Source organism: Delphinapterus leucas, chromosome 21 (genome assembly GCF_059928025.1).
Source record: "Delphinapterus leucas isolate spDelLeu-1000000601 "Yukka" chromosome 21, BTC_Dleu_Yukka2, whole genome shotgun sequence".
Lineage (NCBI taxonomy): Eukaryota > Metazoa > Chordata > Mammalia > Artiodactyla > Monodontidae > Delphinapterus > Delphinapterus leucas.
In genome coordinates this window covers 6,702,098-6,717,924 of record NC_143149.1, presented here as the reverse complement: position 1 = coordinate 6,717,924, position 15,827 = coordinate 6,702,098, and the positions used below count along the sequence as shown (strand labels likewise).

General features: G+C 39.1%; 2 protein-coding genes across 9 annotated transcripts in view; one reads left to right on the top strand and one right to left on the bottom strand.

Annotated features, from left to right (window-relative positions):
- Positions 1-15,827, top strand: part of MCPH1 (microcephalin 1) — a 232,917-nt gene that overhangs the window by 89,495 nt on the left and 127,595 nt on the right. Inside the window, 1 exon segment of the mRNA XM_089903583.1 lies at positions 9,657-9,734. Within this exon segment, the coding sequence (XP_089759709.1) occupies positions 9,657-9,734 (78 nt within the window).
- The window catches only part of ANGPT2 (angiopoietin 2), a 76,818-nt gene continuing 61,787 nt past the window's right edge, over positions 797-15,827 (bottom strand). For 7 of the 8 annotated variants that reach the window (XM_089903585.1, XM_089903584.1, XM_022570845.3 and 4 more), the window contains exon 10: positions 797-12,806. In XM_089903585.1, coding sequence (XP_089759711.1) covers positions 12,646-12,806 — 161 coding nt within the window. In that variant the 3' untranslated portion in view covers positions 797-12,645. The remainder of the gene's footprint in view (positions 12,807-15,827) is intronic. The other variant, XM_089903591.1, reaches the window with a different exon arrangement.

The window sequence follows — 15,827 nt, the reverse complement described above, 5'->3', positions numbered from 1 at the left end:
GGTGGTTCTCAGGGAGTTCACAGACTTGAGACATCAGCCTTGACACATAAATGCAGTTGTGTGATCTCTGGTCGTGGGCTCTCGTGACGCTGGGGCAGAATGAAGTGCTTCCGTCCTTCACGTGGTCCATCCTGCCTTCCTTGCAGGCTGCCTGCTATGTGCCATATCGCACACCATTGGAGAGGGTCCTTCAGTGAATAGAGAAGCACATCTCCACTGAACTTTGTTTCCTATAACTCTTTTTTATTTTGGTTTTGTTGGATGATAGCAAAACAAGAAAGACCAGTATACAAGCATTAATATTAGGCACAGGACTTTTTTCCTTTTAGGCATTTCTAATATTTGTGGGTGCCTATCGAAGTAGAACACTTATTTCAACTGTTAAACTGTGGACAGTATTTTTTGGTAGTAAAACTCACGTAGAACAAAAAACAAAAAAACCCCAAAAACAAAACAAAAAGAAAACCTCGCGTAGAGGCAGCCATACCCTCCTTAGCACAAGGGATGAGGGTGAAACAGAGACGGTTTGAAACATTAAAGCAGCCCCTTTTTAGCAGACACTGGTTATTTATTTAGTGATTAGAAGCTCTTTGAGGGCAGAGGCTGTGCCTGTCTTTACTTATGTGGCCCAGGACTCAGGATGGGACGTGGAACATAGCACTTTCTAGTTGAATCAATGTGTGAGTAGATGACTAAACATAGTGTTATTTCTTTTAAAAATCTTGGAATTTATTCTTGCCTCTGATGAGCTAAAAATGTCATTTAAAAATACTATACATCATTATAAATTACAGAAGTGTCCATGTAGTTCATGTGTTTCTCATTAAAATTCATGAAAATAAGATGACCTGATGCTCATTGAAGAAAAAAATCTTTGTAACTCAAATTCACATAAAGAACAAACAACAGAGATTGCTGTTAGTAGCCACAATATTTGCTTTATTGTCAGGGATGGTCATAATAATTTCTACTTTGTTTTCACAGCGAAGTGATGTTTCTGCGATTTATTTTAGTTACATTGGAATGTGTTATATTTATTTCTCTGTTTTCATTTTGATAGGAAAAGTGGAGCTCGTGTTATTTATGAAGATGTTTGGACTTCACATTTAGCTACACTGGTGGAATGCTGGGTCACCCTGCTCTCTACTTAGCAGGACGTAAAAAGTAGCTAACCATGAGCAGTGAAGCTCTGAAATCCAAGAATCATCCGTTTTCATTTCTGCAGCCTGAAAAGATGGAGTAAAGCATAAGCGGAACAAATCTAACTTGAATGCCTGCGTGTGATATAGCCAGACTTGTTTGTAAGAAGGTACACATCAACATGTAGCTTCTTTTTCCTCTTACCATCTGGTGTTTTGTCTCTGTAAGTTAGTATCTCTTAAAAAGAGAGAAGAATTCGTAACTACTTATTTTTAGTACTTTATTGCTTATTTTGTCCGTCTTGGTTAAATACACTGTGTTAGGTTCTGGGTTTCCTTCTGTGCTCCCCTCGCCCCCTTCTCGGAGACAGCTGGAGCAGTGCCTTTTAAACCTTAGTAACACGTGAATCACTTGGGGTTCTTACTGAAACGCAGATTCTGGTTCAGTGGGTCTGGGTCTCGGGTTCTTCATCTGCTCCCAGCTCCCAGGTGCTGCTGGTCCCAGGACCACGTAGGGAGGGGCTGGCGCCCAGTGAGCATGTCTGAGGGTGGAGATGGTGCTGCTTCCAGAAGATGCTAGCCACGTAGAAAAGTTAAAGAGGTGGGGCCGTCTTGTCAGGAGACTTACCAACGCTCAGCTTGTCAGTATAACAGTCCTTTGTGGAAACCGAGACTTGAACAGTTCTGATAAATTGCTCACGATCACAGCGCTTGAACATGGTGGATTTGGGGTTTGAATTCAGCTTTCCTCCATTCGTAGCCCACAGCCTTTCTGGTATCTACTTCCAGAGATAGCCTAGGGGATATTTTGATTTTTGCTGCCTTAAACTTTGATATACTCATTCTGTGACTGCACACCACCTTGTGTGTTTTTTTGTTTTTTTCTGCGGTACACGGGCCTCTCACTGTTGTGGCCTCTCCCATTGTGGAGCACAGGCTCCAGACGTGCAGGCTCAGCGGCCATGGCTCACGGGCCCAGCCGCTCCGCGGCATGTAGGATCCTCCCGGACCGGGGCACGAACCCGCGTCCACTGCATTGGCAGGCGGACTCCCAACCACTGCGCCACCAGGGAAGCCCACGTTGTGTGTTTTTAAAAGATTAATGGCTAAGAGAGTGAATTTTGGTGCCAGCCTTGCCACTCCCCAGCTGTGTGACGAGGAAGGCAGTGAGTGTCCAGTGAGCACTAAGTTGATATTGATTTACTAATATTAGTAGGCAAGACTTTTTGACACCCGTCACTAGTCTTCATTCAAATCATAATGCATGTGAACCTTGAAAGCATGATGCCAAGTGAAAGAAGCCAAAAGATCACATACTGTGGGGTCTCTTTCCTATGATGGATCTGGAAGAGGAAGATCCTTGGACAGAGGCCGATTAGTAGTTACCGGGGTGGACCGGAGAGCAGGTTGAGGAGTCATCACTTAATGGGTACGGGGTGTATTCCTGGGCTGACGCAATAGTTTCAAAACTAGAAGGAGGTAGTGTTTGCACAACATGGTGAATAAACTAAAAGCCACTGAGCCATACACTTTAAAAGGGTTACTTGTGTATTATGTGGATTTCGCCTGAATTTTAAAAATCACGTGGAAAATTGCCTCACTGAGGGAGACTACTGACTTTGTATTTTTAAAATGACTTGATGGCATTATAGAACGCATTTCTTGGTGTTCTGAGAAGTGTTGGAAATACTTATTTTGGAACAAACATCGTTACCTTGAAACTGTGCCAGTTCACGTTGGTCCTTCTGGGAGACTAGACCTCCTCTGCTTTCTGGCTCCACAGTGTTCAGGACTTAAGCACCCTATTATATGGTTATTAAAAGTTATACTTTTGATAGCCCCAATTTTTTCTCCTGAAGCTTAACCTAGAATCAACTTTATTGCCACAGCAATTTCATTAACTACACAGATATTTTTGTAATCTGTGATGATGTATAATGTTTTCATGTGACAAAAAGGTTACATGTTTGTGACTTCTTGTCACAAAACTGTGAAGAGATGGACATTGCTTTAACCCAGTGGCCTGAGTTCTGTGTTCTTAACCAGTACATTATACTGTCTGTTTGTGGAAGAAACACAAAGATTGCTATTCTCCCTCTAGAAAAAGTCGAAACAATGGACCTAGTAGCAAATTCTCTTAAAGTTTTGTTGTTTGGGAGAATCAATTACTCTCATAACTGAGGCAAAGAGTCTATGAGGTCTGACAGGAAAAATATAATTTAATTTTTATAATTCTGTTGTTAGCTAAAAATAGCAAAAAAATTAGTGAGGACCATTTTTGCTACTCTTGGATAGGAAAGAAGGAATTTGCAAATGCTGAATATATGTTTCTATACCTCCACAGACTCTCACAACCAAGTTTTTTACCCCAGTTGGTATGGGGAAGGGTGGAAGGGCAGAGGGTGATGAAGACAAGCCCAATCTCTTTTCATTGAGTAAAGGAGAAAATAATGTGTACTTTCAATCTGTTTGAGATTAACAGGATTCCCATTGGTTAAATCTGTGTCACAAGTTTCTGACCATCAGATTTGAATTTTAATCGCTCAGTTGGCATTTTATACAATATGAAGTCTTCTGTATGCAAAGAATATTGTTGACTTTTCCCACAAAGGAGCCCCCCACCATTGTTTTCTTTAGCTGCTATGTTCTCACTAGTATTCTTAGTACCAAAACTGCAGTTGAATTTAACAATTAGATATGGTAGGTGGTATGGTCTGGAGACAAGTCCAAAAATAATGGTTGGTTAGCCTGGCTATTTAGAAACTTGGAATAAACAATATTACAATTACAGTAAGACATTGTGAATGTTAATAAATGGTTTCAACACGATTAGTAATACTCTCAAGTAAGTTAAATCAGCTTCCTGTTGAATTTGTAATTATCAACACCAGCAGTGAATCATCATCATTCAGTTTTTTAAGTGCAACCTAAAATCCCTCTTACAGGTTGCTTTCTGCTTATCCTGATCTTCTCATATCACTTGTACATGGAAATAACTGTTGTTTTCCCTCTCTTTAATTTTTTTTTTGAGAAACCAAAAATTAAGGGTACCTTGTTTAGTGTTTTTGCTTATTAAATGCTCTGTGAATAAATTAATTTTTAAGACAGCTGAAGAACTGTCTTACTGTAATCTGGGAAAATTTCTCAAAATATTAAGAAGTGAAAGTGAATGTTAAAGAAAAAAATTAATTTGATTGGTTCTGATCCAGAAAGTGGCATTTAGTTCTTTTGATCCTTCAGAATGTTCTGATTATTCTATAGAGAGTTGAAGAACCTAATAAAAGCTTGTGACAGTTAGCCAGCACCAGTACTAAATAACAATAGACCATTTTTTACTTAAACAAACAAACAAAAACCCCTTGTGCTTTACATAGACACATTAATTTATAAACAAGAGCAATTTGGGTTTATGCTATTATAATAAACCAAATTAATCTGCCTCACAAAGTTGTCCAAGCAACTTTAATGCTCTCACTGCTCCTCTTCTGTGTTGTATTGGAAGTTCTAGCCAGTGCAGTGAGGTAAGAAAAAAATACACACACAGATTGGGAAGGGAAGAAATAAAACTGTCTATTTACATAAGACATGATTGTCTACCTAGAAAATATCAACAAGTCTACAGAAAGGCTACTACAGCTAGTAAGTTGTTAAGCAAGGTTACAGGATACAAGGTAAATATACAAAATTTGGTTGTATTTCTGTGTACTAGCAATGAACACGTGGAATTCTAATTTTTTAAATGCCATTTATATTAGCAGTTCCAGAAGCTGAAATATTTAACTTTAGGTCTGAGAGAATATTTGCAGGATTTGTATGCTGAAAACTCCAAAATTCTTGAGAAAGAAATTTTAAAAGACCTAAATAAAGGGAGAGAGATACTATGTTCATGAATTGGGAAACTCGGTATTTTTTAAAGCTGTCAGTTCTCCCCATTTTGAACTCTAGAATTGACTCAGTTCCAGTTACAAGCCCAGCAAGATGTTTTTGTAGATATCGACAACTGGTTCTAGGTGCAAAGCACTTTTGAAATAGAAGGTTGGAGACTCACACGATAGAGGAATCTAGGTGACCGGTAAATGAGAACTCTCTGTACTGTTGTGGCAACTCTTTCGTAAGGGCACAATTACCCCAAACAAAATGTTTTCAGAATCAAGTGTAATTTATGAGGCCTCTAATAGAAATGGCACTCCCTGCCCTGCTGTTTCCCAGCCCAGATTCTCACTCCTACAATATTCTTCTGATATTTTATTTTCATATTTCTAAATAAAATGCTTTTTCTGCTTTTTTTTTTAATCACTTTTAGACGTTATCTATAGGCTTCCTTCTATGGAAGATTAAAATATGACTATATAGCTTTCACTGTGACATACACGTCCCCTCCCCATCTACCCAGTGTGGTTTTGCTTTTTGTTTAACACGTTATATATGCATATAAAGACATACTTGTTCACATTTACCTGCACACATGGATGACTGTGTGAATGCTGGTTGAGCTGAGCCGTATAGTGTACTATGATCCTATTCCACTTCTGGTCTTTTTTGTTTGTTTTTCTTGAGCTTATCATTGACAGTCATTTTCATTGCTTAGTTTTCTATGTACCTATCACTATCTCACCACAAGAATTTCTAAAAAGCATTGTAGTTTTTCTCCAAAACTGTCTACACATTAGATAATCTTCCAATCCCGTTTATTTCTCTTGGAGACACCACCCATGAACCCCTTTGTTGCTCTGCTCCTTGTGAGACTGGTTCTCCCTAGGTCTACAGTCCCGCTGTTATCCTGGGACTTCCCATCACTGTGATCCCAGTAATCCCCTTTTTGTTTGGTCTGTTTGCATGCTAGAGGCTTTTATCAAATGGGTAGAAAGTCATGTTTAATATTGAGGACTGAAAAGCTGATGGAAATTCTGTTTATCTGAGTGTATAGATCATCTGATGTGATGGAGGTATTTGATAGAGGGAGGTCCACGTGTCAGTATCTGTAGGTCTTTTTTCCCTGGGGTGATTTGTTTCTCCACAAAAGAAAGGCCCTTGTCCTGCCATGGAGTTCTGTGCTCATGTCTCGGGGTGAGGGCTGTGCTGGAGAAGTTTTCCCTGCTACTTCTTACCACTGCTCCCAGAAAAGCCCGTCTGACTTTACTTTTGTCTTATTCCAGAGGAGGGTGGGCAGGAGGGTGGAGGTAGGAGATTTCTCCATTTCACCCTGTTCTACACTGCATTTTCAGAGCTTTCTAGTACCCCCAATTTCCCAGCCTTTCTGGGAATCTGCGGAGGGAATTGGATGCTTCCTACTGACTCCCTCTCTAGACATTTAAGCTCGAGGTTTCTTTGCTCTTCTAAGTCAGTTACCATTTATCCATTTGCTTTGCAACTTTCAAAACATCATCGGCTTTTATCTGCAGTGGGCTCTTTTCCCATTCCTCTTAGCTCCATCATTTTAGTTGAGTCTTGTGAGATGGTGAAAATAAGTTATGCCCACTTTGCTATGTTTACATAGTTGGCTTCATTTTCTCCTTTGTGTTTGATGTTATTCTTGACTTGCATTTAATCTCAGAGCCCTTGTCTGGCTTGGGTTCACTCTAGTTACACTCCTCACCCTGTTCAAGGAGAATGATTAGGTGGATATAAAATGAGAGAAAACCATTTGCATTTTGCCTGGTATGAAAGTAGTTGCAAAGTCAGTCTTACATTATGGAAAGCTGTCTCATCATTAACTATTAATCTAATAATAAGGCGAGAAAATGGGTCCTATTTAAATTCATCAACAAGGTCCAAGTTTTATGAGTGATAATTTTACAATGCCAAAAATGTCATATTCATTTGCAGTGGATGCTGAAATAACTCAGCCCTCATTTTAAGGGCCACCCACATGGGATTTGATCCTGTATCCATGCAACCCCATTCCTTGCTTTATATAGCTTCTCAGTTATTTTCATTCTATCACGTATATTATGATAAATATCTCAGGTTAACCTTTTATTTTTAACTACACTTGCAGCCTTAACTGCCATCTTGCAGAGCAGGTTTTCCCTATTTTGAACACTCTAGTAAGGTAAAGATAAGTCTAGCTAATGAAATGACTAAAGCAAAAAAATTTACACTCTATTTCTGATTTGATGATTTCATTACAATCAAATTAGTGTTTTTTGCTATCTCTGTACAATACTCATTCCTGGGATGCCTACATAAATTAAATTTATTAATTTACTTTCCAAAATGCTACTGTAGATGCCTTACGGTTTTATAACATTTAGAAGTGAACAAATTCAGAGAACATACATTTTCTCCAAGAGATTGTTTAAATTCAGTTGATATTTTAATGTGGCTTACATTTGAACTCAAATGCCACAGCCATTTTTAAGACTGGTTCCCTGGATTCTCTCACTACCACGTTGTGTTTCTCACTATACTAGTCTTCCACATGCCTCATGCCTTGAAAACCTGATTTTGAAACTTTCCACAATTTACTTCCTGGGCTAATCACATGAGTTTGTAGGGAACTAGTGTGTCTTCTGTAAATGATAACATACATTGACTGATAAGAGTAAGGTAAACACTGTTACTTCAATGGGTTATTTTAACCACCCATTAACCATGTTTGCTGTGTGTACAAACATGATTTCAGTGTAGAGTTAGCAATTTTCTAATACTGTCTTTCATTGGACTTATTAAGGTAAGGTTTTTTTGTTTTGTTTTGTTTTTTTGTAATGTTTGTTAGGCAGTAAAAATCAGGGGGAAACAAAAAGGGACTTCAATGACAAAATGCTTGACTACACACAAATCTATTGAAGATTGAGCAGGGTCCCTGAGAACCCAACTCATTGCTTTCCGTCTCTCTATATCATCTTGGGCCCAGTGCCCATGGAGCTGTTTGTCCTGTCTTTTCTGGCTTGTCTTCGGATTCTCCTGCCCAACAGTTGTGCTTGCACTGATGTCCTCAGCACACAGGGGTAGGACAGGGTATATTATCATACCTTCCCTGCCATATGCAGCCAGCCAACCCTATTTTCTTACCACTTCTTCCAAAGCTCCCTCTACTGCAGCCAAAAAAAAAGAAGCTACTTTAATCCTGGCTTGGCCCGTGGTATTCTCCCTCTGCCGGAATACCCTCTCCCCTTCCCACTGTCTCTCCCTTTGCCTGATGAGCTTTTACTCAGTTTAAATGTCAGCCCCTCTGTGGACCCTTTCTTGGTTTTCCTAGCCCGAGTTAGTTTGCTTCCTACCACAGGTTTGCACAGCCCTGCTTTGGAGGAACCAGCATTTGGTTGCTGCCATGCCTCCTGCAAGAGGGTAAACCCTTCTAGGTTTGGGTTTGGGTTTCCAGGACCCAGTTTGGACTCTTATTCATGGTAGGCTCTCAATAAGTTGTTCACAGATGAATGGATAGTGAGCAGAAGGAAATAGTTGTTGAACAAGTAAATGCACCTATTGAAAGTAAGATCTGGGCCAGTGCTGAGAATGATCATTCAGATTCTGTATTCCGTTCTTGTCTTCATTCCATTGTCATGCTCACTTTTTCTTAGAAACAAAACATTGCTGTCTCATTTTGGGTAAGTATTAGATTTAATATATAAAAAAGGAAATATTTCAGACTGATAGCCCATAGATGGTTCTGAACTTTAGGAACTACCAAAAAGGAAGACTTAGACCTCATTCCTGCTAATTCAGCAAAAAAACCCTTGAGTTTTACATAGCAACTCTAGGGGCAAAAAAAAAAAAAATGGATTTACTGAATGTAGGAAAGAAGGAAATTGCAGATAAAAAGATCAGTGTGAGTTATGTAATTCAGCTTGATTAGTTTAGTTGTACAATTCTGCTGGTACATAGAAACATACAGCTTTTCAAGGAGTTTGGTCATAGAGTAGAGATGAGTGCAGAATCTCAAATGTTGAATTAAAAATGAAAACATTGTTTTGATTACTTAAAAATGTGTGGGTTCTAACGATGATGATGACAGCTTGTTTATGAGACATTTTACTCTTCCAAAGTGTGAGAAGGATTTCCAAACATGGATGTGGAGAACTTCTCCTAAAAATATTAGCTAATGATAGAAATAAAGTTACACACCAAAAGGTTTGCTTTTTGAATTTAGGCTTATGATCTATCTTCTCCTAATACATGGGTTTTTTTTAATTAATAAAATTCTGTATTATTTACTAAGGATTGTCTATAATGACTCCTTAAATTGGAAACTGGAATTTAGGAAGACGTAATATTTCATATGTTTAGGAACGGGGTGGTTATCCTCACTAGGATAATAACCCAGACTTCTAGCCATCAGGAGACTTTTTTCTTAAACAAGCGTTTATTAATATTTGTAACACTTTTGTAACCTGAAGATTCTGATGGCACTTTGGTGTTCAAGATACATGCGCTTCGGATCAATGTAGTATGTAGTTACTGCTAGGGTTTTTTTGTTTGTTTATTTTGGTTTTGCTGTATCTTCAAACTGGTTTATTGTCCACTAAAAGCCTAACAAGTCTATAAAAAATGTTCTGCTTCTTCTCTCACTTATAGGTACTGTGGTCTTTGGAAATGGGTCATTGGATTTCCGAGGAACCGTTTGAAGAGTCAGACTACCTCCCTGCAGCTCCTGTAAGTCACATATTATTTTATGGTGGTAAATACAATTTGGTGTTTTCAGGAAGTCATTATTAGCATAGATATACACTCAAGTTTTTTTAATTAAATCAAGAGCAATTATGCCTATAACTAAAAAGACATATTTGCAGAACTTAACACATTTTGTCTATTTGTGAGAATAAATGTGAGAATGTGAGAACATTCCTCAAAAAGTTGTGAGAAATGTAATCTCAAAAAATTTAATTATAAAAGTCCTCAGGATTGAGAAAAACAAAAATGAAAAAAGACTAGATTCTTGAGAAGATACTATTATATATTGCTTACTGCCTTAAAAAATAATGCTGTTACTGTTAAAAGAGATAGAAGTGATAGGTATAAAAATTGTGGCCTGCTAGCATTGTGATGTGGTCTTTCTGTTTTGATGTTTTTCCTGAAACTCAGCTTCAGCTTTACTGATTTTCAGGTATTTCAAATGCTTAATGGGAAAGTTCCAGGTTCTAATTTTTTTAAAGATTAATAAGTAGGTAATTTCAGATTTAGTTGGAAGCAGGATTGTGCAGAAGTTGGCTTTTGTTTTCAAATGTTAACTGGTTTGTCACGTTTTATCCTTTCAAAAGAGTAATACCTGAAAGGTAAATGATGATGTGTAATCTGTGAGTGGTCTCCATGTTTTTTAATTGTTTGAGTATGCCATATGACTATCACATAGTGAGAAGTTGAACTCTGTCCTCCAGTCGCTGTGGTTATCTAGTTGTTGGGTTGTTTTTGTTTTCATTTTTGAGATTGCTGTTTTGATTTGCTCTGGACTTTATAAATGTTTTCTTAAGGAGAGAAAAAATTCCTCTCAGCAAGACTCTTTGTTTGAAATACCGGGTAAGGAGTTGAAGTGTAAAGTAAAAACTCAAATTCTCCCCCACTCACTGTCACGAGAGAGTATACGTAACTCTGAATAACATAGTGAGGTTTGTCTTTGAAACTCACCTTATCCGCCTACATGGGCAAGTGAATATAAATTGTGTTGTTGCCAATTTTTCCCGTATTATCATTTTCCCACCTCGGTGTCTGTCATGTGGTCATTGAGATGTCATGGAAATTTATTGTTTCTTTTGAGGCGGTGATATTTTCTTATTATCAGATGTTTTTTAGCTTGATACAAAGCTGTGTATAAATTCAACCTCTGCTAACCTTATGACGCCTTCTTACATGTAATAAGAGGAGCTGTTCTGGGATGGGAGGTTATGTTCTCATTAATACATTTGTTGGGCAAGTGCAGCATGGTGGGAAAGCAGAGGGCCTGACTTGTCCAGAGTCCATAAGTTGACTCAGCAACACCTGAGTGTCATAAAACTAAGCTGGGAAGAGGAGGGGGGTGTGGGGATAAAATAAATTAGATAAGAAAAATGGAATAAAGAAAAAAAATAGTGGTAGAACAGTATAAGGTGAAGACAGACACAGGTAAATGCTGGCTGCAAATTTCGCTCTAAGCTTCCTAGTAGCTGACTCAAAAGCGAATATATGAGAAATTGCTTCCAAATTATGAAGCATTACTCAGATGTTCATTAGTATTAATTGTACAATGAAAACTTCAAACGGAGTTAAAACTCTAGGAGTTTAAGGTTTTGCAGTCCTGAGCTTAAATCTGTGCTCTCAAAATTTTCTGTAAACATTTGAATATGCTATAAATATCAGATTTTGGTTTTGCGCCCCAGAACACCTTTTTTTTTTTTTAATTTGCTGGTGGTTTAATTCTAGTAAGATTTAAGTTAATGTTACTAACGCAAATTATTTTTTCCTGTAAATAACTTCCAGGGTGAATCCAGCTTGAGAAGTATAGCTTTGTAAGTGTTTTAAGTGGAAGCGTTTTCTCAACCACAAACTACATTGTAGCCTACTTCCCTAAAATACGTCTTAGTAGAAGAGAAAAAAGACTTTTGTATTAGAATAGTGAGTAAAAGATAGGAAAGCCTCTTTGTCACGAAATTAAATGTATAATTTTCTTCATCATTAAAAATCAAGATTTTCCTTGTCACAAGGCACAATCATTTGTTTCAGAATCATATTACAATGTTGTAAATATCATAAAAGTTAAATGTGGTCATCTCACCTAATAAGTTATATTTAATTACTAAAAATCCCTTCATATTTAACAGCGAGGCTGAAAAAAAAAATAGTACAATCTTCATATATACTAAAAGAACACGTTTCTATTAATAATTTCAGAGATCCTGAAAGTTTTCACCACAGAAACTTGAAATATATATATTTGAGCATTAACTTAAAACTAACCTATCAATGCCTATGCAAATATGCTGTTCTCAAAATGAAAATCTAAAGCACCTAAGAGGAGGAGTCAGAATGCGTTAACTATGTTTTTCCTTCTCCAAATATTAAACCGCTAATAACCACTTCTCATAAAAATCCCTGAATATATAGTATATTTTTATGGCTTCGAGAATTTTTCCTTCCTTTTAATTATGATAGTGGTGCTGAATTCAGGACATATGGATATTTACACAGTCTATAAACAGTGCTCAGAAGAATGCAGTTCCAAGGTTATCTCTACTATATGGCATAAGTGTTCTGTTTTCCAGTTATTTACTGATCGACTCGCACATAACATTCTTGGTTGTGACAACAGAGCCTGTAAATTGTCAGTCTCATTCGCAAGCTTAAATTTATCTTCCCGTAGGCTTTCTACCAGGTCACCATGCCAGGCTGTGGCTCGTTGGGGGTTGTGCTTCGGTTCGTTGAGCGATGCGGGTTTAAGGGGTGACGTTGATGGAGCTCGCGGGTCCCCTCAGTCTGGAGCGTGGGCAGTCTGTCCGAGCTGGATAGGGAGGCAGCATGCAGCTGTGTCTTTCAGAGCTTTGGGATTAAGTCTTTGAAAACTGGAAGACACTGTTCCTCAGGTGTGCACAGGCATTTAGAAATCTGCTGGGCGGATCATCATGGTCGTGGCCTTGAGCGAGTAGCCGGACCCTTTCCAGTAGTACCACTTAATACCATTGAACTTATTTGTGTTCTGCCTCTGTGGGTAGTACATTCCGTTCAGGTTGGAAGGACCACAGGCATCAAACCACCAGCCTGTGAAAGTGAAACACAGAAGGAATTAGGAGCCAGGTGGCCGTATCTCACCACGGAGTTACAAATACTGGCTAATCCGAGAGTCACATTCTGCTCATTTTAAGCAGGTGTGTGCGGGCCTTCTTGAGAGTGGAGGGTGCCACCCTGGCAGGTGGCAGTGTGGTTTTCCACCTCTACACTGGTGGAACCGTAGCCCCTGGGGCACATGTTTTTACGTGCTTTCTTACTCCTCTTCCCCTGTGCTGTGGGGAAGGACCAGTCACCCACAGACGTGACTAGGAGACCCACAGGACAGTTGAAAGTGTGGAAAAGTCAGAGCCCGAAGAATCGATGGGTGGCTCTCATCGGCCCAGGATCACCTTCCATCCAGTGCCAGCAACACGGTGGACCAGGCTGCTTCAGGCTCCCCTCCGCCTAACAAAGAATGTCTTTTTGGGACTTCCCTGGTGGAGCAGTGGTTAAGAACCCCCCCTGCCAATGCAGGGGACACGGGTTCGAGCCCTGGTCCGGGAAGATCCCAGATGCCGCAGAGCAGCTAAGCCCGTGCGCCACAAATACTGAGCCTGCTCTCTAGGGCTCGCGAGCCACAACTACTGAGCCCATGCGCCACAACTACTGAACCTGTGCTCTAGAGCCCACGAGCCATAACTACTGGAGCCCACATGCCTAGAGCCCGTGCTCCGCAACAAGAGAAACCACCGCAGTGAGAAGCCTGCGCACCACAACTAGAGAAAGCCCGCGCACAGCAACGAAGACCCAACACAACCAAAAATCAATCAATAAATAAATTTATTAAAAAAAAAAAAGAAAGTCTTTTTGTTTCAAACGTAACCCCAAATTTTAAGTACTCAGTGGAGCTAGATAAAAAGGAAACGTTTAAGTCCCAGAGACAGAAAGGAAATGTAGAGGTATAGTGGTGTGTGCACTAAGGTAAAGTGGGGGACCTGGGAGGCCGCTGCATGGCACAGCGGTGGAGCAGCGGGCATCCACACCTACACCTGAAGGACTAGGCTTGGGCTTTTAATACCCTTACCTAGAGGCCCTGGGTTTGGGAGGGGGAGGAATGCCCTCAGTCTACAAGCATTAATCCAGATAAATCTTTGCAAGATTGTGTTGGAAGGACACATACATTATGATGCCATTTATATAAAATTTTAAAATACAGAAAAAAAAACTATTATCGATCTCTCCATACCTAGTAAAAGAAATCAATAATGTGAACGTTACAGGTATTGGTAGGGCATGTTTTATTTCTTTAAAAAGTATTCTGATGCAATTGTTATATTATTTATACCCTGAACTCTGATCGTTTCCTGATAGTAACAGCCCCATGACTTAGGTCGGTGCAGATTGATGTTGATTTGATAAGACGTTTGTGTGTGTGACTCATAAACCTTCAAACTATTCAAGAATATTGCAGATTTATAGATATGTCCATTCCAGAGCCTGTTGTCTGACTCAACTATAGAATTTACTGTCTATGCAAAAATCTAGCTGGTCATTACGCTGGTTTATCTGTGGTCCAGACCACGGCTGGGAATCTGACCTCTACAGTCGGGACCGCTCTGCTGTCTCTCTTGGGCTGCGTTTCTTCTCCCCGATCTCCTTTCCACTTCCACTCTCAGCCCTAAATCTTGATCTGAGTAAGTAAATATGTTGTTTCCTTGGTTATTAATGCACTGATACTCTCTTGAGTAGCTCTTGACATTCGGGTGGTCTGAAAACCGCCACCCTCTGCGTGGACATCTGGGCTCAGTGTGGGAATGACAGACAGGAAGCAGGATTCGGCGTGCTCCCTCCCCTCCCCGCCCTCCCCTGGTTGGCTTCAAAAAGGATTACTGTGGTGGGATGGGAGAGACAGGCAGCTTTTACACAATCAGCATAATAGCTTTCTCTGGTTGAAAAAATTACTGAAGTAAGTATGGCTAATAGGGAAGACCTAAGTTACCAACGTCTATTTATACATGAAATATATTCTCTAAGGAACCATAGGACTGATTTTCTTAATGGAGCCTAATTCTCTCAGTATCATTTTAAAGACTTGAAAATTACTGGGTTTCAAATTATTTTTGTAAATAAATCCTTCCTTTTGTCCGTAAATGATTCTTAACTGCAGTACAAACACGTGACAAGTTTAGACCCTTTACTTGTTTATGCAGTACCTCGTATTTATAAAATATATTGACTGCAGCTCTTTCCTCTGGTTTTCCTGGGTGAGTAATGAATGAATTTTTGGTGATACAATTCATGGTCTCTACAAATTAAACCCTGCCAATTTCCTGTTTGCCTCTGCATTTCGTCTGCACTGTTGGCAGAATTTTTGTTGCTAATTTCAACCTTTCAGTGTTTTTAAGAACTAACTCCACAGCATTTGCCCGACTTTTTCCTGGTCTCAATCACAATTAACTGGTTTTAGTTATTCCATGTTTAAAATTTTAGGAATCAGAAGAATAAGTTTTCTAACAGTTGGTTCCTGTCACTAAACTCTGAAATGTTTCTGAAAACTCATCTGGCCATTAAGTGACTTATATCACATTTGCTTATGGGTATGGTTTCTTTTTGTTTGTGTGTTTTTTGTTTTTAAGAGGTCTAACATGAAAGGTAGAAGGCAAGAAGAGCCTGAAGATAGAGGCCTTAAAGTGGACAATCATTCATTTTAATTTGATGCACAGAAAGGGAGCTTGGTTAATTACTTTCTGTGCATTATTAGTATTTGCTATATATTAATGAAATACTTTTAAAAAAAAAAGACAACTGAAAAATCCTTGTTTGAACAATAAATTATTAATTGGAAACATTTCTATACTGATGAATCTATATCCCTGTTTCGGTAGCCATTTTTAATTTTTAACCTTTTTAATAAAGCAAAATGGAATTAAACCATCGTGCCAACATCTGATACTCAGCACAAACTCCAGAGAGCTTGCTGAGGATCACACGGCCCCTCTCCTTGCCAGGGGTAGGTCCTGAGGAGACACGGTTGGCCTGCTGACAATTCTAGCTCAATATCACATTCGTGTG